Source organism: Pseudophryne corroboree, chromosome 12 (genome assembly GCF_028390025.1).
Source record: "Pseudophryne corroboree isolate aPseCor3 chromosome 12, aPseCor3.hap2, whole genome shotgun sequence".
Lineage (NCBI taxonomy): Eukaryota > Metazoa > Chordata > Amphibia > Anura > Myobatrachidae > Pseudophryne > Pseudophryne corroboree.
Genome location: NC_086455.1, coordinates 52,396,155 through 52,422,226, shown reverse-complemented (window position 1 = coordinate 52,422,226; position 26,072 = coordinate 52,396,155). Strand labels below are relative to the sequence as shown.

The window sequence follows — 26,072 nt, the reverse complement described above, 5'->3', positions numbered from 1 at the left end:
ATTGTCCTTAATTAAGAGTCAAGCGAAGTAATAAAAGATAGTAAGGAAGGTGAAAAGGAATGAAAGTAAGTGAATAAAGATTAAAAACAGAGCTGGTGTGTCGAGTGCATTTTGTATTGGTATTATAAGATAATCCTAATATGCGTGAACCGTACTAGTTCCTGCTATGTTATACTTAATACAAACGTTCTCACTGGGAGATCTGTGGATAATTGAATCCAATGAGATTCATTGATAAGTATACATAAATTTGTAGATAACTATAGCAGAAAATAAATGCTGTGTTTAAATAATTATTAGGGATTCCATAAGATCTTATCCTTGGGATATTGCTTATTATGCCCGCATGATTAAATTACTGAAAATAATTTATTGTGTACTTTATTATTGTACACAAATTATATATAAAGTGAGATCCAAATCTTTTATTTGACAACTGGAATTCTTACAATGCCCACATCTTGTGTTATATTAGCACAGTTGCCTAGAAAGTACTGGCAATTAGATTGTGGATCTGCTGTATAATACTATAGGTATAATGTCACAAGTTGTTAAACCACCATGTTATGTTTACCAAATGATCTGCATCTCAAAAGAGCCTAGGTATGGTCAATTAATTCAGTAATTGGGGCTAACAAGAGCACCTGTATGATAATGTAGTGCCACACTCAATATAATATACACAATGTATACGTGTTAATGTGCAGTCTGCAGTTATAAGTGGTACCTTTATTATTGAGATCTCTGTTTAGATGAATCCATATATGCATTTAGCATTAGACATATAGGATTAATAATCACTGCAGCTGCACCGCATAATTCAGAGTGTAATGACGGTTATTTCATATATGGTAACCCTATATGTTATAAATCTGAGTAAGCGTATTTAATATACCATTAAATATCCGCTCTAATGGTTCTTATTTATTACAACACGTCAGTAGGATATCAGCAAGGGAAGTTCTTAATTCCTATAGCTGCTGCCATGAAATTGGCAGTGCCGTTATTGATCTCTTATTCCTAACAGTCACATGTGATTTACAACAAGACGGGCAGTTGCAGTAGGTGCCTTTGTAATCAAATTAATGCTTTCTACTGCTAATATTACGCAGTTAACAGTATCCTTGTTAGGATCTCTATTCACATGAACCCATATGTTTATATATTAAGCATTAAGCAATACAGCTGCTCCCGCTATTGGTATCTTCACGAATACTTCGTATATAGTAACCTCATATATTATAGAGCTGAATCTGCATATTAAATATATTCACTCTGTTGGTTCCTAACTGATACAACAAGTCAGTGGGATGTCAGCAAAGGAAGTTATTAATTCCTATAGCTACTGCCATAAGATTGGCAGTGCCGTCACAGATTTCTTGTTGCTCACAATCACATATAATTTACAGCAAGACGGGCGGCTGCACCGCTCGTCTAGAACGCTGTCTAAGGCTAATTGTAGCAATACCCCTAAATACGGTGCACATATATGTTAATAGGACATTATTTCGAATATTTATACTATGCACATCAGGCACATCAGCTCAAAGCCAATGCACATTTCGCTCATAGGCTTCCTCAGGGCACTATAGTGCCCTGAGGAAGCCTATGAGCGAAATGTGCATTGGCTTTGAGCTGATGTGCCTGACGTGCATAGTATAAATATTCGAAATAATGTCCTATTAACATATATGTGCACCGTATTTAGGGGTATTGCTACAATTAGCCTTAGACAGCGTTCTAGACGAGCGGTGCAGCCGCCCGTCTTGCTGTAAATTATATGTGATTGTGAGCAACAAGAAATCTGTGACGGCACTGCCAATCTTATGGCAGTAGCTATAGGAATTAATAACTTCCTTTGCTGACATCCCACTGACTTGTTGTATCAGTTAGGAACCAACAGAGTGAATATATTTAATATGCAGATTCAGCTCTATAATATATGAGGTTACTATATACGAAGTATTCGTGAAGATACCAATAGCGGGAGCAGCTGTATTGCTTAATGCTTAATATATAAACATATGGGTTCATGTGAATAGAGATCCTAACAAGGATACTGTTAACTGCGTAATATTAGCAGTAGAAAGCATTAATTTGATTACAAAGGCACCTACTGCAACTGCCCGTCTTGTTGTAAATCACATGTGACTGTTAGGAATAAGAGATCAATAACGGCACTGCCAATTTCATGGCAGCAGCTATAGGAATTAAGAACTTCCCTTGCTGATATCCTACTGACGTGTTGTAATAAATAAGAACCATTAGAGCGGATATTTAATGGTATATTAAATACGCTTACTCAGATTTATAACATATAGGGTTACCATATATGAAATAACCGTCATTACACTCTGAATTATGCGGTGCAGCTGCAGTGATTATTAATCCTATATGTCTAATGCTAAATGCATATATGGATTCATCTAAACAGAGATCTCAATAATAAAGGTACCACTTATAACTGCAGACTGCACATTAACACGTATACATTGTGTATATTATATTGAGTGTGGCACTACATTATCATACAGGTGCTCTTGTTAGCCCCAATTACTGAATTAATTGACCATACCTAGGCTCTTTTGAGATGCAGATCATTTGGTAAACATAACATGGTGGTTTAACAACTTGTGACATTATACCTATAGTATTATACAGCAGATCCACAATCTAATTGCCAGTACTTTCTAGGCAACTGTGCTAATATAACACAAGATGTGGGCATTGTAAGAATTCCAGTTGTCAAATAAAAGATTTGGATCTCACTTTATATATAATTTGTGTACAATAATAAAGTACACAATAAATTATTTTCAGTAATTTAATCATGCGGGCATAATAAGCAATATCCCAAGGATAAGATCTTATGGAATCCCTAATAATTATTTAAACACAGCATTTATTTTCTGCTATAGTTATCTACAAATTTATGTATACTTATCAATGAATCTCATTGGATTCAATTATCCACAGATCTCCCAGTGAGAACGTTTGTATTAAGTATAACATAGCAGGAACTAGTACGGTTCACGCATATTAGGATTATCTTATAATACCAATACAAAATGCACTCGACACACCAGCTCTGTTTTTAATCTTTATTCACTTACTTTCATTCCTTTTCACCTTCCTTACTATCTTTTATTACTTCGCTTGACTCTTAATTAAGGACAATACCAGTCTGAAGAAATCATTTCAATTATATATATATATAATAAACATTGAATGTGGCATTTTTGCCTATATGTGCGAACAATATAGGGATTTTAATGATTTAACAATAAAGGAACTAATTTTAACACTGCAGATATTGGGTTGTGTGCACCGCACAAATAACTGATTTCTCTTTCCTCTCCCCTCTCTTTGGGGATTTGACTCTATAAACAATAACACTTGTTTATCAGGCGCAAGTTTCCCTTAAGTCTAATTGAACACTTGTAAATAAATAATTGTAGTTGCTGCTCCCAACAGGTGATTTGGATTATCACCTAATTAAAGACAATATTTGGAAATAAATGAGAGCGCAATTGCAATTAAAAATATAGTAAATACTTTAATACATGCACAACATATATCAGACAAAAATAAAAAAAGTTATTCTAAAAAGTCAAATGAATTATTGGTGCTCGACACACCCCCAGAGGGTTCCACAACCTGTAACTGATCCGGTAATTGTCTGTAAATCAATCACTGTCTCAATTGTTGGTAGCTTTTTCTACTATGTTTGAATAAAGTTCCACAGAATGATGGTTTTTTAGAAATAAATCTGATGCTCACCGCTGCTGGAGTTCAATAGCAATAAACTTCCCATTATCTGATGCAGCGGAGGGAGAAGGAGCATACACCTCTCTGGATCCAAATGCCGTATGAAGAGAGGAAAGAGTGGCTGTCAGCAGCGCCGCTCACAGTGTCCCTGTCAGCCCGTGCTCCGTACTCCACAATTAGGGGCGAGCTTGAAGAGATGTTTCTCAGGGTACACGTGGAAAGGAGCGCGGCTGTAGACTGGCAGTGGAACAGTGGAGACAGAGCCCGGCAGTGATGTGGTCCTCACGGGGGTAGCCTTTACGCGTTTCTCCGCTGTCAACGTATAGCGGTTTCCTCAGAAGGTATAATTAGGTGTCAAGCTGATCCGATATTTATTGTGCAGTTGGCCAATCCACAGAGGCCATTTAACAGCAAACAGGTGTACTTAATAGTCTAAAACAAGTGTTCAATATTAGTAGAGTTAATCTCTAACTCCACTTTTTAAAAATAATATCATAAAACATCAACAATATTTATTAATATATACACAGGCTTTCAATATTTTTATATATATAAAACGTTTTTTTACAAAAACAATTGATGTTTTGTTTGTTATAAGAAGGCATCACCGCAATTCATGTTCCAAGGAATAGATTTCAACTAATAGAAAACAACCAATACAAATACCAAAAAGGTCAGTGGCACAGCAGACTAATGCAGGAGTCACGTATGCCACTAGACCTGTGTTCGATTCCCATCCAAACCCAAATCGTATCACCAATATATATTTTTTATTATTATTTATTTATTTATTATTAGTATTATTATTGTTATTTGTTTTTCTCTCCTCTCCTCTATCTCCTTCTTTATTCGTTTTTTTATTAATCAAATTATATATTCTCTCTCTAGCGATCTTATATATTATTTTCAAAAATACCTATGTATTGTTAATATATAATCAGATCAGTTGTCTCTAATCATATTTCTCTAAAGAGCGTAATCATATAAACTCATAGATGAGAAGGAGAGAGGAGAAAAACAAAAGCAAAATTTCAATCATCACAAAAGGGTACATATAGTCATAAGAATGGCGAAGGGAATTGGTAGAGGGGAGGGGGAAAGGGAAGTTCCATTTATCAAAGCTTAACTTATTAGTATCTTCAAGCTGATTTGATCATGCTTTTTAGAACCAGCCCTCCGATTTACCAATTTTTTATATATATTTCACCAATAATTATAGTTCTGTTTTCTTCACAAGTACCTATATACACATATACTAGTAATCGATTTGTAGCTATAGATAAATCCAAATAACAAAAAATGAGAAATTATATATATATATATATATATATTATATATATATATATATATATATATATAGATAGAGAGAGAGAGAGAGAGAGAGAGAGAGAGAGAGAGCAAGTATTTTTCTGAAGTCAGTGTAACTAATATAACTCCCTAGGGTAGTTATAAGCACACTAAGAGATAGGCAGACAAACCATAAATCACGTTCTCCAGTAGATTATCTTATGCTAAGAGGACATTAAAGATTATTTAGTTCAACTGACTCATTTAATCCTGCGGGGAACAAAGACCCTAGAGAGAAGATCCAATAAGCCTCTCTTTTACATAGAAGGTTAAAGCGATCTCCACCTCTGGTTGTGTTCCCAATATGTTCGATTCCTTGTACCTGTAATACATTAATATTCCCCTTATGTTTAGTCTGTACATGGCGGGATAGGCTATGTATACATAGCCCTTTCAGGACATTCCGCCTATGTTCCAGGAATCTTGTATTTAAGGAACGAGTTGTTCTTCCTACATATTGTGCTCCACATTGGCATGTTATCAGATATACAACATATGTGGAGTTACAATTAATGTGATGATTAATATTAAAGATGGTTCCTAGTGCAGTAGAATTAAATGTGGTACTTTTATTAATTATAAAATTACAGGTAATGCAACCTATCCTGCCACATTTATAACATCCCTTAATATTTGATATCTTGCCTAACCAAGTTATAGCAGTATTATCCAATTTCTTCTCAATTTTAAAATGACTAGGGGCTAAGAGACTCTGCAGACTTCGATTTTTTCTATAGACTATTCTAGGTTCTTCCTTCAAGCATGTGGATAGGACTCTGTTTTTAAGAGTCCATAGTTCTTCTTAATAATTCTCTTAATATCTTTCGAACAAGAATTATACTTGGACACAAAGATCAATTCATGATCAAGTCCTTCCATCATAGATTCTTGTGTATCTATACTTGTTTTTCCCAGTAACAATGTTTCTCTCTCTTTAGAGCTGGCTTCTTCGAGTGCAGAGCTAAGTAGATTTACAGGATATCCTTGTTCTAATAGAGCATTAGTAAGATCTTTAGCTTGTGATTCGAATTTCTCATATTCTGAACAGTTTCTCCTTAGTCTAAAGTATTGACTTTTTGGTATGTTATCCAACCATGGCCTATAGTGACAACTAGAATAATTCAAATATTTATTAGAGTCCACTTCTTTCTTGTATGCGGAGGTGACAATTCTATCTTTATCTACTTCTAGGGCAATATCCAGGAAGGTGATGTGACTATCGTTAATAGTGCTAGTAAATTTTAACCCAAAAGTGTTATGATTGAGATAAGTGACGAACTGTGAAGCTGAGAAGTGATCCCCATCCCAAATAAAAAATAAATCATCTATGTACCGCCCGTAGAGCACTAGGTTCGCCCCAAATGGGCCGCCCCAAATATATTTTTCTTCGAAGCGGCCCATATATAGATTGGCAAAACTTGGGGCGAACCGAGTGCCCATGGCGGTACCCAGTGTGTCAAGCACCAATAATTCATTTGACTTTTTAGAATAACTTTTTTTATTTTTGTCTAATATATGTTGTGCATGTATTAAAGTATTTACTATATTTTTAATTGCAATTGCGCTCTCATTTATTTCCTAATACCTGTGTGTGTATATACAGACTTCAGGATAGCCTCCTGCTTTCTATCAGCAGGTTCCTTTAGGGCGGCCGTATCCGGAGACGGGAGTGCCACCTTCTTTGACAAGCGTGTGAGCGCTTTATTCACCCTAGGGGGTGTTTCCCAACGTGACCTATCCTCTGGCAGGAAAGGGTACGTCATTAGTAACCTTTTAGAAATTACCAGTTTCTTATCGGGGGAAGCCCACGCTTCTTCACACACTTCATTTAACTCCTCAGATGGGGGAAAAACCACTGGTAGTTTTTTCTCCCCAAACATAATACCCCTTTTTGTGGTACCCGGGGTAAGATCAGAAATGTGCAACACATTTTTCATTGCCTCAATCATGTAACGTGTGGCCCTATTGGAAATTACATTAGTCTCATCGTCGTCGACACTGGTATCAGTATCCGTGTCGACATCTGTGTCTGCCATCTGAGGTAGCGGGCGTTTTAGAGCCCCTGATGGCCTTTGAGACGCCTGTGCAGGCACGAGCTGAGAAGCTGGCTGTCTCATATTTGGTATGTCGTCAAACTTTTTATGTAAAGAATTGACACTTTCACGTAATTCCTTCCACCTATCCATCCACTCAGGTGTCTGCCCCGCAGGGGGTGACATCACATTTATCGGCATCTGCTCCGCCTCCACATAAGCCTCCTCATCAAACATGTCGACACAGCCGTACCGACACACCGCACACACACAGGGAATGCTCTGACTGAGGACAGCACCCCACAAAGCCCTTTGGTGAGACAGAGAGCGCTACATAATACAGGGATTACACTATAACTGAGTGAATTCCCCTTAAAACTATATTATATATATATATATATATATACACATACATACATACATATTATATATTATATATATATATATATATATATATATATATATATATATATACACACACACACATACACACTGCGCCTAAATTTAGTGCCCCCCACCCCCCCCTCTTTTTTACCATTTGTTGTCTGAAACTGCAGGGGAGAGCCTGGGAGCGATCCTTCCAGCGGAGCTGTGAGGGAAAAATGGCGCCAGTGTGCTGAGGGAGATAACCCTGCCCCTTTTTCGGCGGACTTCTCCCGCTTTTTTCTGGAATTCTGGCAGGGGTATTTTTCACATATATAGCCTCTGGGACTATATATTGTGAATTTTTGCCAGCCAAGGTGTTAATATTGCTGCTCAGGGCGCCCCCACCCAGCGCCCTGCACCCGTCAGTGACCGGAGTGTGAGGTGTACATGAGGAGCAATGGCGCACAGCTGCAGTGCTGTGCGCTACCTTGTTGAAGACCGAAGTCTTCTGCCGCCGATTTTCCGGACCAACTTCTTGCTTCTGGCTCTGTAAGGGGGACGGCGGCGCGGCTCCGGGACCGAATGATCGAGGTCGGGTCCTGTGTTCGATCCCTCTGGAGCTCATGGTGTCCAGTAGCCTAAGAAGCCCAAGCTAGCTGCAAGCAGGTAGGTTCGCTTCTTCTCCCCTTAGTCCCTCGTAGCAGTGAGTCTGTTGCCAGCAGATCTCACTGTAAAATAAAAAAACCTAAAATTATACTTTCTTTCTAGGAGCTCAGGAGAGCCCCTAGTGTGCATCCAGCTCAGCCGGGCACAAGATTCTAACTGAGGTCTGGAGGAGGGTCATAGTGGGAGGAGCCAGTGCACACCAGGTAGTCCTAAAGCTTTCTTTAGTTGTGCCCAGTCTCCTGCGGAGCCGCTATTCCCCATGGTCCTTACGGAGTCCCAGCATCCACTTAGGACGTCAGAGAAAAGTGTTTAAATATATATGTGGCCCTATCTGTAGTTCAATGTCTGGAAAGCCCCGGCCTCAATTTGTCAATGAATGTCTTGAAATATAAAACTCCTAGGACAAATTTCTTCATTCTCAAACCATTTGTTGCGGATTTCTAATTGCTACCCATCCTACAATGAATTGTAACGTATACAGTATGTGACGATTTGTGATGTGTAATACAGTCAGTAAAATCATATTTCATACGATTGTCTAGAACAGCGGTTCCAAAACTTTTTTTGAATCACAGCACCATGACATTGTCATTGAGAAATTCAGAATATTAAATTAAGTAAATTGTGTTTATATGTCATCCTACGGTTCAGTTATGTAGTTAGGGCCAAGATTCACTTGTTTGTCCACATATTTTAGGTTTGGATTACATAGTCCATAAGTAATTTGAACTGGTAACGGACTGCCAACCCAGTACACCCCCCCCCCACACACACACACAGTGGCACGCCAAGAAGTAATGGCACACAAAGTTTGGGAACCACTGGCCTAGAACAAAAGGAGTACTGACCTGTCATCCAATATTAGAGTCTCTGGCCTCAAATCTCCATGAACTATCTCTATGGTGTGGAGTTTCTCTACAAGGCTCAGTAAATTGTAGGTAAGCAGGATAAGGACTCCTTCAACTGCTGATTCCCTGTCCTGCAGGATGTCCTGGAGAAGAACAGAAAGAAAATTGTTAGATTATAGAACTATCCATGCCTGGTACATGGAAACTATGGTGAAGAACTATACTTATTTGTTGTGGTGCGATATAATATGCCGTTGGTCGGGATGACGCTGGTCATATGACCGACCTTGGCATACCAACCTTTAGAATTCCAAACGTGGACGGGGTAATTTACCCCTCCCCTGCCCGCTGGGGCTAAGATAGCGGGGGTATGGCTACCCACAGGGGGTGGCAGCTATGGCTAACCCCCGCCACCCCATAGTGTTTAATCCTAATCGTCACCCCCGGACCCTCACCCCAATACTTACCATCAGGATGCAGTCGGTCATGGTTCCGGCACTGGGATTCCGGGTTCAGTCACCTGACCGCTGGCATCCAGTGTCCCAAAGAGATGATTTCTGACACTAAAGCAGTATTGGATTTAAAGTTCTAGATCATGTTCCTATTTTGCTTACAGCCTACCTGTCACCTACTGATATCTGGACAGACCACATAGTACACACGTACCTGAACAGTATACTGGCTGATATCCTTGTACAGTGAAATACATCCATCCTGAAACAGGTAGCAGTTCGATGGCTTAACAAAATCAGTCTGAAAGTCCTCACCAAGTCGCTGTTTCAGCTGCTGTGTAATGTAGAAATCCCACGGCACCGGCTGTAAATCCACCTGCCAGAGACCACAGGTTACAGAGAGTAATATTAGCAGTGGTGATTAATACTCATTACCAAACACAAAAGGTAGACCATGATCACACAATGTGACCATGCAAAAAAAAAAAGTTTTAATGATGTCCATAAATACATTTGTACAGAAATGGCCGGTTACAAACCTTTAGCGCAACACTTTTCATATTGTCCACATCGAAACCTGCCTGGATCCCCGTATACACTCTACTTTTCTCCCCAAGAACAACTTCACTTTTCAGATGATAGGATTCAATACCTGCAGATAAATAATGTAACCAGATAAAAAACACAGGGATAAGTACAGGGAGCAGACATCCATCCATCACAGGTTGCATTTATTAGTTGGAAAGGGGTGGGTGCTCGCACTAAGGGTGCATTGATGCTTGTAGGTGATGTGAATTGGGGGACAACGTAATGTAATTTGATGCGGTCATTACCTGTAACTGAGGGAGAGAAAGGAAACAGATATGGTTTAAGCATCTTCTCTCTTATCGTGTATTTATCACACAGAACACTTTCCTACATGACCCCGGCACACTCATCCACCCATTCCCCTCCATTAATGAGACACTGACACATAAGTGATCTAAAAAAGAACACACCACACACAGACATTGGTATACAAAAACAAGCGTAATACAGGACTCCTTTAACATTCTGATCCTATACTATGCAGCAAATTTAAAGAGTGATATTGTTAGCACTCCTAACGTATGTTAACCTTTTACCTTTGTTAACTCTCTTTCTTCGAAGTCCATAGGGTCCACAGGGACTATGCTGGGGTGTAGGTGGTTGGAGCTTGTCTGGGCACCAAATAGTTAAAAGCCTTAGATCTCATGATCACTGGTCCCTCCTCCACTACACACCATCACCAGCCCAGGCAGTTTAGTGAACAAGCCCAAGGCAGGCGTAGGATAGAGAAGGAAGAAAGGTACACTCAAGAACAAACCTACGCTAGAAGAGGGGAACTCAGTGACCACTTAGAAAGACCCATAGAAGCCAAGTGCGTCAGGGTGGGTGCCCTGTGGACCCTGTGGACTTCGAAGAAAGCGTTAACAAAGTCTACCATAATTCTCGTTTTATTCTTCAGGGTCTACAGGGATTACACTGGGGATGTCCCAAAGCAGTTTCCTTTAAGGGAGGTGATGCTCCTGAGCGGAGAATTCGACACCCAATGGAAGCATCCCGAGAGGCAAAAGTATCAAAGGCGTAGAACTTGAGAAAAGGTGTGGATGGAAGACCATGTGGCCACCCAGCACAAGCTTCACTATTCAGCAGAGATGCTAAGACGGAACCGCCCACGAGCGTCCCACAGAAAGAGTAGAACGGGCAGTAACTGTAGGTGGGACATGCAGGTCAGCCTGCAAGTATGTTTGCAAAGCGGTCATGCGAAGCCATCGAGTTAAAATAGGATTTTAATTACCTACCGGTAAATCCTTTTTCTCGTAGTCCGCAGAGGATGCTGGAGTTCACATTAGTACCATGGGGTATAGACGGGTCCGCTAGGAGCCATTGGCACTAAGAGTTTAACAGTGTGGGTCCTCCCTCTATGCTCCTCCTACCAGACTCAGTCTAGAAACTGTGCCTGAGGAGACTGACAACTTAGAGAGAAGGATTTTACACAAATAGTAGCGAGATTCATACCAGCTCACACATACAAGGCAAACCAAGTTAACCAGCTTGAAAACTCAGCAACGGCTGAGCAAATTACTGAACCAAGTAACAAAACAGTACTTAACCAAAAACCAAGCAGTACTGAACTAAGTAACCACTGCAGGATCAGGAAACACTGGGTGGGTGCCCAGCATCCTCTACGGTCTACGAGAAAAGGATTTACTGGTAGGTGATTAAAATCCTATTTTCTCTTGCATCCTAGAGGATGCTGGGGTTCACATTAGTACCATGGGGATGTACCAAATCTCCTAGGGAGGGAGAGCGCGGAGGCTCCTGCAGAACTGATTGATCCTCAGAGGCCAAAGTATCGAACTTGTAAAACTTAGCAAACGTGTTGGGCCCAGACCAAGTAGCCGCATGGCAAAGCTGTAAAGCCGAGACACCACGGGCAGCCGCAGAGGAAGAACCCACCTTACGAGTATAGTGGGCCTTAACAGATGTAGGACACGACAATCCTGCCGTAGAATACGCATGCTGGATAGTGAACCTGATCCAGTGAGAGATCGTCTGCTTAGAAGCAGGACACCCAATTTTCTTGGGATCATACAGGTCAAACAATCCAATTTTCTGTGAGGAACAGTCCTCGTCACATAGATTTTCAGAGCACTTACAACATCCAAGGACTTTGATGCAATTGAGGAGTCAGTGGCCACTGGCACCACAATAGGTTGGTTGATATGAAATGCCGACACAACCTTAGGAAGAAACTGCTGACGTATCCGGAGCTCAGCCCTATCTTCATGGAAGATAAAGTAGGGACTTTTACAAGACAAAGACCCCAACTCCGACACACGTCTAGCAGAAGGTAGGCCAACAAAGTGACAGCCTTCCACGTGAGAAACTTGACCTCAACCTCCTGTAGAGGCTCGAACCAATCCGATTGGAGGAACTTTAACACCACGTTAAGATCCCAGGGTGCCGTAGGCGGTACAAAGGGAGGTTAGATGTGCAGAACTCCCTTCAAAAAAGTCTGAAACTCAGGGAGGGCAGCCAACTGTTTCTGGAAGAAAATGGACAGGGCCGAAAATTGGACCTTTATGGATCCTAACCTCAGGCCCCTATCCACACCTGCTTGCAGGAAGAGGAGAAAACGCCCCAGTTGAAACTCCACTGTAGGAAACTGCTTGGACTCACACCAAGAATCATACTTTTTCCAAATATGATGGTAACTACTTTCCTACCTCTGCTCTTCGTTCCGCCCTGTCGGTTTATGTAAGCCACTGTCTTTACATTGTCCGACAGCACTTGACTGGCCCGATTTCTCAGAAGATGGGCTGCTTAGAGAAGACCGTAGTAGACGGCTCTTAGTTCCAGAATGTTTATCGGCAGGCCGGCTTCCAGACTTGACCACCTTCCTTGGAAGGTTTCCCCTTGAGTGACTGCGCCCCAGCCCAAGGCTGGCATCCGTGGTTAGATGGATCCAGTCCTGAATCCTGAACCTGCGGCCCTCCAGAAGCTGAGGTAATTGCAGCCACCAAAGGTCCAGGAGATCCAGTTGGAAGGACAGAGCATGAAACGTCCCGTACTGCAGAGCCTCGTAAGAGGCCACCATCTTCCCCAGAAGGCGAATGCACTGATGAACAGACACCCGGGCTGGCTTCAGGACATCCCGGACCATTGTTTGTACCACCAACGCTTTTTCCTCTGGAAGAAACACCCTCCTCACTTCCGTGTCGAGGATCATTCCCAGAAAGGACAACCTCCTGGTTGGTTCCAAATGTGATTTTGGAAGATTCAGGATCCAACCATGTTTCCTGAGATGCTGGGTCGTGAGAGCTATGGACCGTAACAGCTTCTACTTGGATGATGCCTTTATCAGCAGATCGTCCAGATATGGAATTATGTTCACCCCCTATCTGCGGAGGAGAACCATCATTTCCGCCATCACCTTAAAGAATACCCTCGGTGCTGTGGAGAGGCCAAATGGAAAGGCCTGGAACTGAAAATGACAGTCCAACAGTGCGAATCGGAGATGAGCTTGATGCGGCAGCCAAAATCGGAATGTGGGAGGTACGCATCCTTGATATCCAGGGATACCAGGAATTCCCCCTCCCCCAGACCGGATATCACTGCCCTTAGAGACCATCCGGTTTCGGTACCACAAAAAAGTTTGAATAGTAACCCTTGTTTTGCATCTGGAGAGGAACTGGTACAATAACCTGCCCCTCCACCAACTTCTGGATGGCTCCCTGTAGGATAGCCCTGTCTGCCGGCAAGCCTGACTTGAAGAACTGGTGAGGAGAGAGATCTTGAAATTCCAGCCGGTACACCTGTGACACAATATCTTGTACCCAGGGATCCAGGCCGGACGACACCCAGATGTGACTGAAATGTCTGAGTCTCACCCCCACCGGCCTTACCTCCAGGCCGCAAGGTCCACCGTCATGCTGAGGACTTTGGCGTACCTGAAGCAGGTTTCTGTTCATGGGAAACTGCAGCAGCAGGTTTCTTGGATTTTAGTCGACCTCCTCTAGAGGTGGTGTTGGACGGTTTGGCCTTTCTTGGTTTAGCAACCCGAAAGGACTGTGATGCAGATGAAGAAAAAGGTTTCTTCGTAGCAGGTGCAGCTGAGGGAAGAAAAGGTGACTTACCCGCTGTAGCTGTGGAGATCCACGCATCCAACACTTCTCCAAAGAAAGCCTGACCTGCGTAGGGTAGGGTCTCCACACCTCTCCTGGATTCCATGTCGGCAGACCACTGGCGCAGCCACAGTCCTCGACGAGCTGTGACAGACATGGAAGAATTCCTGCAGCCATTGAACCCAGGTCTTTCATGGATTCCACCATAAATCCTGCAGAATCCTGAATATTACGTAAAAACAATTCAACGTCAATTTTATCCATTGTATCCAAATCCTCAAGTAATGTGCCTGACCACTTTACTATAGCTTTGGAAATCCATGCACAGGCAATAGTAGGACATAGTATCGCCCCTGAAGCCGTGTATATGGATTTGAGCGTAGTATCAATTTTGGGATCAGACGGCTCCTTTAAGGCTGTAGATCCTGGAACCGGTAAAACCACCTTTTTCGAGAGTCTGGATACAGACGCGTCCACTATGGGTGGGTTTTCCCATTTCTTTCTATCCTCCTCAGGGAAGGGGAAAGCAACCAGAACCTTCCTAGGGATCTGGAATTTTTTCTCCTTGTTTTCCCATGCTTTTTCAAAAATAGCATTTAATTCTTTGGACGCAGGGCAGGGTAGCAAGGCTTTCTTATTGTCAGTGAAGTAAGCCTCTTCAACCTGCTGAGGTGTTGTGTCAGCAATATTCAACACATCCCTAATCGCCTCAATCAACTGCACCCTTTTAGCAAGAGATGTGGCCCTCCCATGAACACATCCCCATCACCGTCTGCCGTGACAGAGTCTGTATTCGTGTCATCTTGCATAATCTGGACAAGAGCACATTTGTGGGAACCTACAGAGGGGGGTCCTGAGGTAACAGAAGCAGACCAAACTGCCATAGAATTCTGTAAAACCAGAGATGCAGATTCATTCTGTGCAACCCTAGTAGAAATCTGAGAAATCATAGATTTGATAGTGGATAACCATTCAGGCTCCCTTGCTAGTATCTGCACTAAAACAGTGCAATCCTGATTACATGGAATGAGATCATCCTGAGAGGACATATCCTCAGCCGCATATGCGCAGAGTCCCTGGACATAGCTAACTGGAGACCCCAAACACTCCACAGGAGTTTCCCCCCTGAGAATGGCAAGAGAGACATAGCGTTTGGAGCCAACCCAAACACAGCGCTTTTTAGATGAAGGACACCCCTTACCAGCGCCCACTGTGTACTGTAATAGTTACACAGAACTAATTCACCGCCTCCTTCCCCCTTCTACAACCCCCTGGTACCGCACAGGATAGCTGGAGTTGCTTGGAGGGACAGCTCTGTGAGCGTCTGTGTACAGGAACTGCAGGCAGGAAAATGGCGCTGAACGCTGCTGGGTTCACTCTGAGGAGACGCTCCACCCCTTGAAGATGGAGTGTCTTCCCGCACAAATTCTTTATACTAGCCTGAGGATTCCGTTGCTAGGCGGGGGATTCCATCCCCTGTTAGCATCTGAGTACGGAGGATTCGGACGCTAGCCTGGGGATTCAGTCTCCGGTTAGAGTCTGTGACCAGTGTAGGGTATTAAGACGCTGGCTCAGGACGCCCAACATAGCGCCAACACTGTGTGCCGATGAGCCTTCCCAGAGCGCAGCCCCTCAGAGCTATGCTCCTACCCTTGTGCTGCCATAATATTTCGCCATCTTCTGGCTCTGTAAGGGGGTGGTGGCATGCTGCCGGGGTGAACGATCCCCTGTGGCGGGGAACGATCGATCCCCTCAGGAGCTCAGTGTCCTGTCAGCGGAGAAAGTGGCTCAGACCCCGCAGGGCGGACACTACTCCCCCCCCCCCCCCCTCCTCCCTCCCTTAGTCCCTCAAAGCAGGGAGGCTTTAGTAACTCTGTAGAGCTCCCCTAGCTGTGACCGGCTCCTCCGTGCACATTTTCTAAACGGAGTCTGGTGGGAGGGTCATAGAGGGAAGAGACGGCCCACACTCTCAACCTCTTAAAGTGCAAATGGATCCTAGTGGACCTGTCTGTACCCCATGGTACTAATGTGGACCCCAGCATCCTCTAGGACGTAAGAGAAACATTAAATGAAGAAATGTATGACCTAGGGGTGCCGTGAAAAAAAAACCCCAAAAAACCCTGGATTCTCTAGGGTGCCGTGATTCAAAAGTTTGGTAACCACTGGTAATAGTAATTTAATACCTACAGGTAATTCCTTTTCTCGTAGTCCAAAGTGGATATTGAGGAACTGTACTTTAGTACCATGGGGTATTGATCGGGTCCACTGGAGCCTGGCACTTTAAAAACCTTTAGTGTGTGTATGGCTCCTCCCCTCTATGCCCCCCTTCCAGACTCAGTTTAGGAAACTGTCCAAGGAGACGGACATACCATGAGAGAAGAAAACCGATACAACAGCAGTGAGGCACTAAGCCAACACACAACCACAACCGAAAAGGACGGCGCTAACCAGAACAGAGGATAGCAACACCAACCTAACTACTAAGCTATCCCAACAACAGAAGGGGACCGCCAACTGCGGTCCAACCAAACACTTACTCGGGTAAGCAGGAATCGAAGCACTGAGGCGGGCACCCAGTATCCACTACGTACTAGAAAAGGAATTAATTCCTATTTTCTCTTACGTCCTAGTGGATACTGGGGAACTGTACTTTAGTACCATAGGGGAAGTCCCAAAGCTCCCAAACGGTTGGGATAGTGCTGAGACCCCTGTAAAACCGCATTACCAAACTGTAGGTCCTCCTTGGCCAAGGTGTCGTACCTATAGGACTTTACAAAAAAGTGTTCGACCCAGATCAAGTAATAACTCGGCACAACTGCAAGGCCGAGACACCCCGGGCAGCCGCCCAGAAAGGACCCACAGACCTCGTCGAGTGGGCCTGAATAGAGACGCGTTGGCAAAGGCAGAGCCGCCGATGTATAGGCCTGTTGAATGGTCAATCTGAGCCAATGAGCAATTGATTGCTTAGAAGCCAGACAACCAATCTTGGTGGTATCATACAGTACAAACAGCGAGTCAGATTTTCGATGACGAGCAGTCCGTTTGACATAAATCTTCAGAGCCCTCACCACCTCCAAGGACTGTGGACCAACAGAAGCGTCAGCCAACACCGGAACCACAATGGGTTGATTCACTTAAAAAGCTGATATCACTTTTGGCAAAAATGGAGATCGGGTCCTGCATTCCGCCCTGTCTTCATGAAAAATCAAACAAGGGCTCTTACAGGAAAGGGCCCCCAATTCAGAGACACATCTGGCAGACACCAATGCTAATAACATCACCGTCTTCCAGGTAAGAAATTTCAACTCCACCCTATGTAAGGATTCAAACCAATCCGACTGAAAAAAGGACAGAACCACATTGAGATCCCACAGAGCCGTGGGAGGTGCGAAGGGTGATTGCATATGAAGAACTCCTTTTAGGAACGTTTGTACTTTCGGCAACATGGCAAGTTGTTTCCTGGAAGAAAATAGAAAGCGCCGAAATCTGCACTTTGATGGAGCCTAAACGTAGGCCCATATCCACTCCCGCTTGCAGGAAAAGTAGAAAACTACCAATACTAAATTCCACAGAAGAAACCTTTCTACTTTCACACCAGGAAACATACTTTTCCAGATACGATGATAATGTTTAGACGTAACCATCTTCCTGGCCTGGACCATAGTGGAAATTACCCTGGAAGGAAGACCTTTCCTTGCTAGAATCTCCCTCTCAACTTCCAAGCCGTCAAACGTAGCCGCTGTAAGCCTGGATAGACGAACGGACCTAGTTGAAGAATATCCTTTTGTAGCGGCAGAGGCCAAGGATCCTCCAGAGCAGTGGATAGGAGGGTCCGAGTACCACGCCCATCAAGGCTAATCCGGGGCAATTAGAATTGCTTGCACACTTTCCCTTCTTAGTCTTTTTAGAGCCCTTGGGATTAGTGGTACCTTCCTGTTCTCAGCTGGAAGGGAAAAGTAGATAAAAACCTGAGCAGTTTTACATTTCTTGTCAGGGTTCACCCATGCCTCCCTGGCCAGGGAGTTTAATTCCTTAGACACAGGAAACGTGGCTGAGGTCTTGGGTCTAACATTAAAATACAACTCCTCATCCGGTTCTGCATCCTGATCTGGTATGTGAAGAACCTCTCTTACAGCATAACTGAGGGCCTCCACCCTGGGGGACAGAGAGCTGTCCTCATCCAAATCATCATCCACATCAGGCTGGCCAGAATCAGACTGGAGCACCTGTGGCAGTGAGCGTTTATGTGAAACCAGCAGAGGGGGCTGAGAAGCCTTTCTGGTATCTGCTGCTTTGGCCATACAATAAATAGACTGTTTTAACACCTGTCACTCCTTCTTAGCTGCAGCTAATTCTAAATTCACATTGTGAATCATGCTCTTAAAAGTATCTAGCCAGTCAGGTGCCTGTGAACTGTGTCCCTGTGGAGATAAGGAGCACTGTTCACACATGAGGGACACCGCAGAAGAAGGGGTAGCGTTACAAGCAGCACACATAACCATGTCAACCGACATTGTACACAACTGTAGTACAGCGCAAACCGACTGAATCACAACTCCACACAGACCCTAGGAGAGCCCCTGCAGTGACACAGAGCAATGGAGACCAGCGCATAGAACACAGCAGCGCAGTGTGTGAAAAAAGGTGCATCACCTTATAGATGTGCAGCGGCTCTACCACTGATGTGCTCCCCCCCTGCTATGACACACTGGTACCAGTGCAGAGTCTTGTAACCGCGTGGGTCCGTGGAGGAGCAGCGTGCATGCAGCCTTGATGATATGTAACAGCAGGAAATAACGCCTTCCCGCCTCTGGTCCTGCTCTCTGGGAAGCCCCGCACCTGTAATGGCGTGCGGTCCCACTTTGCTTATACTGGCCGAATAACAATATACAGTACACACAAAGCCTAATTGAATTGAATTTATTATCATTAAATATTCACGTATGAACAAACAATGAGATTTCCGTATGAGTGAGACAGAATTCACAAGTACAACACCAGTAAAACACCATAATATATATATATATATATTTTTTTTTAAAGTACTATTTATTGAAATTTTCGTCAACATACAATAGACATAGTAAAGAAAAAGGGGGGTGGGGGAGGGGAAAGACAGAAGGAAAGAGGGAGAAGGGGGGGAGGGAATAGGGTACAGCACAGCTAATATGTGAAACCTCAAATAAGCAAGTATATCAAAACCCAAATGTCAACGGGGAGGGGGGGGGGGGGGGGGGGGGGGGCATTTAAAGTGTGTCATCCATGGGGACCAAGTCTCAGTGAAAGCTACGGTCTTGCTCTCAATCACGCTAGAGAGAAACTCCATGTGGTAGGTATCCCAAACGGCACCATAAAATATTTTTAAGATATTTATAAAAGCCGTAGGAACGCAGATAGACACATAAGCAGGTACTACGCTCCTATCTACCCCCTAAACCATTAAGTATATTAATTGACCTAGGGAAAAAAACTGTGCCTCAACCGACTGGTCTTACACAACAAAGATCTATAACGTAAATTAGAAGGAAGCAGTGTAAATACCCCGTAATTGGGGTGGGTTACGTCATTCAATATACTCCTGGCCTTCTTAAGGAGCCTCTTTTTCATAAATGAATTGGATATTTGGCAATGATAAACCAACTATTCTTCCGGCAGTTTTAACAATTCTGTCAAGCGATTCACGCTCTGCTACCTTACAGTTTCCATACCAGACAGAAATACCATATGTAAGCACGCTTTCAATAATACAAGAATAAAAATTAACTAAAATTGGCTCAGATATTCCTGATAAACGCATTTTTCTAAGAAAATATAACCGTTGTTGGGCTCTCTTATGACATTGTCAATATGATAGTACCATGACAAGTCATTAGATATGATCATACCCAAAAATTTAAAAGATGTAAAAATCCTAAAATCTAAGATCATCTATTTTGTCTTTGTAACGTTAAGAATCAGATGATTATCTTGACTCCATTTCTCCAGCCTACATACTTCGGATATAAATTCAGAGTCATTATTTCCACTAATGAGGCCTACGATAGCAATATCATCTGCAAATTTAAGTATATGCACCGTGTTCGAAATAGAGACACAGTCATAGGTAAACAAGGAATAAAGAAATGGACTCAACACACATCCCTGTGGCACTCCTGTACTAATCATTACCTCATTTGTGACTTTGTTATTGACCCTAACTGCCTGAGGCCTATTGGTTAAAAAGATCAAGATCTGCAGACAAAACTATCCACACCTAGTTGAGTCAATTTAGTAATTAAAGAAGTAGGAATCACGGTCTTAAAAGCCGAACTATAATCTACGAATAAAATTATTACTGAAGAATCCCTGTTTTCTAGATGAGTAAGCACATGATGAAATAAGGTAAAGGCTGCGTTGTCAGTAGATCTATTTGCCCTATATGCAAATTGAAACTGATCAAGGGTAGCTGGTATAAAGCCCTTTAAATGTCTAATAACCAGTTTTTCGAATGACTTCATAATTAATGACGTAAGGGCAATTGGTCTAAAATCGTTTGGCTCGTCAGTATTAATTAAGTGAGCACTGTGGAGCATAATGCCCGCTGAACCAGTGTAGTCTGCGGCGGGCACCGCAGCTCGTGGCATGCAGCCAACCGCACCGGGGCACCCGCTGACCAGGACCCCTGTGTTAACACTCACCACATCTGCGTCTCTTCGCCATCTGTTAAATGGTGGCACACAGAGTGTGGTGTGTGAAACAGCAACGCAGGAGCTCGTGTCCTGGCAGCTGGGATTACGAACCATTAACCCTCAGGGGTTCGGTCCCCACTCTAAGTCTCACGAAGCAGGTAGGAGGGGCATAGAGGGAAGGAGCCAGCACACTCATATACACACTAAAGGTTTTTAAAGTGCCAGGCTCCAGTGGACCCGATCTGTACACCATGGTGCTAAAGTACAGTTCACCAGTATCCTCTAGGACGTAAGAGAAATAAGGATATAGGCTGCAAAGTTCTAATTCAGACTCTACAGCCCCATGGTCCAGTATCGGCTAAGTAGAAGAAAAATGAAGACATTAATGAAAATGTAGGCTATCAGAAGATTTGATTTCTGATGTCTACGTGATTTCTAAGCCAGCCCACGAACAGGGAGGCCTGTGAGACAGTGGCCAATGACGTAACGCAACTATAAACTAAATAGCAACAACAATGCCAATCAAGATTTGTATAACAAAAAAGGAAATTTCTCATGCATGCTTCTAACTTACTGTACACCAGGGAGTTACGGTCAAGCTTTTTCCCTGTTATTTGAAGCACATTACCGAACTTATAATAAAAATACCTGTCTCTCTTCTCTCCCCCAAATGTTTATAAAGTGCTCTGCAAGTGTTTGTGGGAGAACATACTGTAACCATGTATGTTGGTGGTCTTATTTTACTGGTTCTTATATTGCAAATGTTGCTAGTAGCCTTTTTTTTTTTTTTTTTTAAAGTAACTTGTACATTAGGTACTACCTATGTGTATGTTGTTTTATCACCATTTAATGTTCCTTGCAGATCATAACAGTACTACAACACTTAACACTTGTAAAGTCAGTTGTTGCTTTTCTGTCGCTTACCGAGCAGCACCGTTTCTTGATTCTTTATAAGGGGAACCTGCCTAGCCTCATGATGGATTTCCTCTGATGCCAGAAGATCATGCATGGGCTCCAACAAGTTCCTGCGTAGTTCTCTGCTTCCTAGCACTACAGAGGTCTCTTCTGAAACAGAGGAATAGAAGAAATACAGATCAGTGTAAAAATGGGATTTTGTTACTTACCAATAATCCCTTCTTGAAATCCATAGAGGACACCTGAGGCTAAAGACACTGGGGAGAGACAGGATGGCTATCAAGAGCTGGCCCTTTAAATTTATTGAGAGTATGCAGACTCCTCCTCCTCTATCCTCCATCAGCCCCAGTTTTAATAACTGAGCAGCAAGGAGACATAATAGAGAACACAACAACAACAAAACAATCCGTGAACCTGAACCACAACACAGGCAGGAAAATAGTGCTGAGTGGGCGTCCAGTGTCCCCTATGGATTTCGAGAAAGGGATTTATCGGTAAGTACCAAAATTCCATTTTCTCTAGCATTCACTAGGGAACACTAGAGGCTAAAGACACTGGGGATGTCCCAAAGCTGTCCCTGTGGGCGGGAGAGCACTGAGGAATCTGCAAAACAAGCAGCCCAAACCGTTAAGCGGAGGCGGCGAGTGTATTAAACTTATACAACTGAACAAAAAGTATGAGCCGTAGATCAGGCAGCCGCACGGCAAAGCTGAGACAGAGAAGCACCGCGGCTTGCCGCCCATGACGGATCCACAGACCGAATGGAGTGTGCCAAAATAACCGCCGGAGGCTGGCGGACAGAATTCAAGTAGGCCTGTTGAATGGCCAACTTAAGCCATCTTGCTAAAGTCTTCTTGAAGGCAGGCCAACCTCGCTTGACCGCATCATATAGCATAAACAAGGCATCTGATTTTCGCATGGGTGCCGTCCGAGCGACATCTCTTAAGCGCCCATACTACATCCAGAGACAATGGTTCCCCTGAGACTTTCATGGTAGGGACCACAATTGGCAGGCTAATGTGAAATGCTGAAACCACCTTTGGCAGGAATCCTGAGTGCGTCCGAAGTTCTGCCCGAGACTCGTGAAAGATGAGATAAGGCGTCTTAAAACGATAAGGCACTCAAATCAGAAACTCTTCGAGCTGACGCTAAGGCCAAAAGGAGAACAGTTTTCCAAGTAAGGAATTTTAAATCTACATCCTCTAATGGTTCAAAAACTGTGAGAAGTTAAGAACCAAATTGAGGTCCCACGGAGCAGTAGGAGGAATAAATGGCAGTTGCACCAGCAACACACCATGCAAAAAAGTCTGCGCTTCCGGCAAGATGGCCAATTTGCGCTGGGAAAAAAACCAAAGACGTCAATGCGGACACCTGTACCTTAAGCAATCCGAGGCGAAGGCCACCCTTCAAGCCTGTTTGTAAAAACAGCAAGAGACGGGACAATTTGAAAGCCCGGGTGTTACAACCCCTATCCGAGCACCACGACATATAGGCTCGCCATATGCAGTAATAATGGGCCGCCATGACAGGCTTACGAGCCTGGAGCATGGCAGGGATGACAGAAGGAGGAATACCTTTATTTCTTAATATAGAGGCTTCAAGAGCCACTCCGTTAAACACAGCCGCGTCAAATCTTGGTGACGTAGCGCCCCTTGCTGTAACAAGTCAGGACGAAGAAGCAACAGCCACAGGTCGTCTGCGAGGAGCTGAATGAGGTCCGAGTACTAAGCTCTCAGAGGCCAATTCGGGGCCACTAGAATGACCCATGTTGACTCCCTCTTGATATGTTTGAGTACTCGAGGTAGAAGTGGGAACGGAGGAAAGAGGTAAGCCAGACAATACGGCCAAGGAGCCGTGAGAGCGTCGACGGCTTCTGCTCTGGGATCCAGAGTCCTGGACAGGACTGATTCAACGGGGAAGCCATGAGATCTACCTGTGGGAGACCCCATCGCCGAACAAGCTGCTGAAATACTTGAGGGTGGAGAGCTCACTCTCCCGGGTGAAGGTCCTGACAACGGAGATAATCCGCTTCCCAGTTCTCCACTCCTGAAATGAAAACTGCAGATATTACCTCGTGAAGTGTGGCCCACCTCAGAATTCGAGCCACGTCCCGCCCTGGAACTTAATATAAGCGATTGCGGTCGCATTGTACGATTGCACGCTCACCGCTCTTGACTGAAGGGGAACGGCTTCACTAAGCGTATTGAAGATCGCTCTCAGTTCCAGGACATTTATGGGCAGTAACTGTTCTTGTCCCGACCATTTTCCTTGGAAGCGATACTCCAGTACCATAGCTTCTCAGCCTCTGAGACTTGGGTTGGTAGTTACCAAGATCCAATCCCATAAGCTGAATCTCTTCGCCGGCCTGAGGTTGTTCAGATGAAGCCACCAGAGGAGAGATACTCTGGTACACGGGGCTAGCTGCACCATTCCCTGCAGATGTAGATGCGACCCCGACCACGGAGTTAAGAGGTCCAACTGAAAGGGTAGAGAATGAAATCGCCTGAATTGTAACATCTCGTAGGCTGCAACCATCTTTCCTAAGAGACGAATACAAAGGTGTAATGACACCTTCTTTGGCTTGAGGACCATCTGAACCATGAGCCGGATACCCTGAGCCTTGTCCTGTAGTTTCGTGTCCATGATCAGACCCAGAAACTGGATGCGCTGGGATGGCAAGATATTGGATTTTCTGAAATTGAGGATCCAACCGTGTCACAAGAGGACTTCATGAGTGACTAGAGCATGCTCCCGAAGTCTCTCTGCTGATGACGCTTTGAGCAAAAGGTCGTCCAGGTACGGTACAATCGTCACCCCCAGAGAGCGAAGGTGTGCTATCATGACTGCCATGACTTTGGTAAACACTCTGGGAGCCGAAAACAGACCGAAAGGAAGTGCTCTGAACTGATAATGATCTTGTAGAATTGCGAATCTCAAGAATTCCTGATGTGGCTCCCAAATTGGAATGTGCAGGAACGCATCCTTTATGTCCAGGGATAACATGACTCCATCTTGAATCGGTAATACGCGAGATATTGATTCAAAGACTTTAAAGTTAGGATGGGTCTTACAGAGCTATCCGTCTTCGGAACTACAAATAGGTTTGAGTAGTAACCCTTAGTTCGTTGAGGGCCTGGGACCAGCATTAGCACTGCAGAGTCCAAAAGAGACTGAATCGTTCCTTGAAGAGCCATCTGTTTGTCCTCTGAAGCTGGAAGTCCGGTGGTAAAGAACCGTGGTGGAGGTGAAACTGCAAAGTCTATTTTGTAACCCCTGGAAGTGCGCACCCACGCCTCCTGAAAATTTCAGAGATGTTCACCCACCATGGGAGATCCCAGGTGGGAAGGGAGATAGTCATGCCACTGTTTTATCAGTAGGCTTGGGCTCTTGGCGACGAGAGGTAGTTTGTTGGCGACCTCGGCCTCTCCTAGTCCTGGGTTGACCTGTCGAAGTTCTGGATCTAGGCTGAAAGAAAGCAGAGGCCAGAGAGGAACGAAAAGAAAGACCAGAATACTCTCAGATTCTGCGTCAGCCTGCCAAGAGCGCAGCCACAGGGCCTGACGAGCCGCTACAGCGGAGGCTGAAGACCATGACCCCACTCGACCAGTATCTTTTGGGGCTTCTCCAAAGTAGTCATCAATTGGAGCACCAGCTTCCAAATTAGAAATCAATTGGGAAGCCCAATGTTCCACTGCCTTATTTACCCAAGACCCGACCAATGCTGGTTGAAGTAAGGCACCAGCGGCTGTATAGATAGATTTCAATGTCATTTCCATCTTACTGTCCGAGGGGTCCTTCACAGCTGTTGCCCCCTGGAACCGGTAAAGCAGTCTTCTTGGACAAGCGTGAGAGTGATGAGTCCACCGGAGGAGGTTGTTCCCACTTCTCCGTCATAGTAGGTGGAAAGGGATACGAGGCCAGGAAACGTTTAGGTACCTGGAATCTTTTATAAGGGTGTTTTGGAGGATTTGTGTTTATTACCAAATAGGGAAGAATTCGGGGATTCCAGAAGCGCTGTGTCTAAAATGTTCAACACCTGGCGAACAGCCTTTATAAGGGCCATTAAATCTTGGATGTCATCCCGTGACGTGGTATCCTCCGTATCGGATACGTCGTCAAGTTCACCTTCTTCCTCTTCTGTCCCTTCTCTCTTCGTCAGACTCATCTGACTGAAGGATTGCCGGACTTGTCCTCTATTTCCTGGGAAGCTCCAGTATTGGAGCCTGTCTGATGGATGAATCCATCCGTTTAACTAAACCTTCTACGGATCTGGTCAGACCCGTTGCCCACGCCGGCAAAAGAGGGATCACCAGACCTGGCTGACTATCTCTGCGAGAAGCAACCAGTTCGGATTGGAGAT

The 26,072-nt window shown here is 44.0% G+C and overlaps 1 protein-coding gene across 5 annotated transcripts in view; it reads right to left on the bottom strand.

Annotated features, from left to right (window-relative positions):
• The window catches only part of BUB1B (BUB1 mitotic checkpoint serine/threonine kinase B), a 168,526-nt gene that overhangs the window by 28,597 nt on the left and 113,857 nt on the right, over window positions 1-26,072 (bottom strand). For all 5 annotated transcript variants that reach the window (XM_063947509.1, XM_063947507.1, XM_063947510.1 and 2 more), the window contains exons 17-20: window positions 21,722-21,862; window positions 10,020-10,132; window positions 9,695-9,856; window positions 9,029-9,171 (exon numbers count right to left, since the gene is read on the bottom strand). In XM_063947509.1, the coding sequence (XP_063803579.1) occupies window positions 9,029-9,171; window positions 9,695-9,856; window positions 10,020-10,132; window positions 21,722-21,862 (559 nt within the window). The remainder of the gene's footprint in view (window positions 1-9,028; window positions 9,172-9,694; window positions 9,857-10,019; window positions 10,133-21,721; window positions 21,863-26,072) is intronic.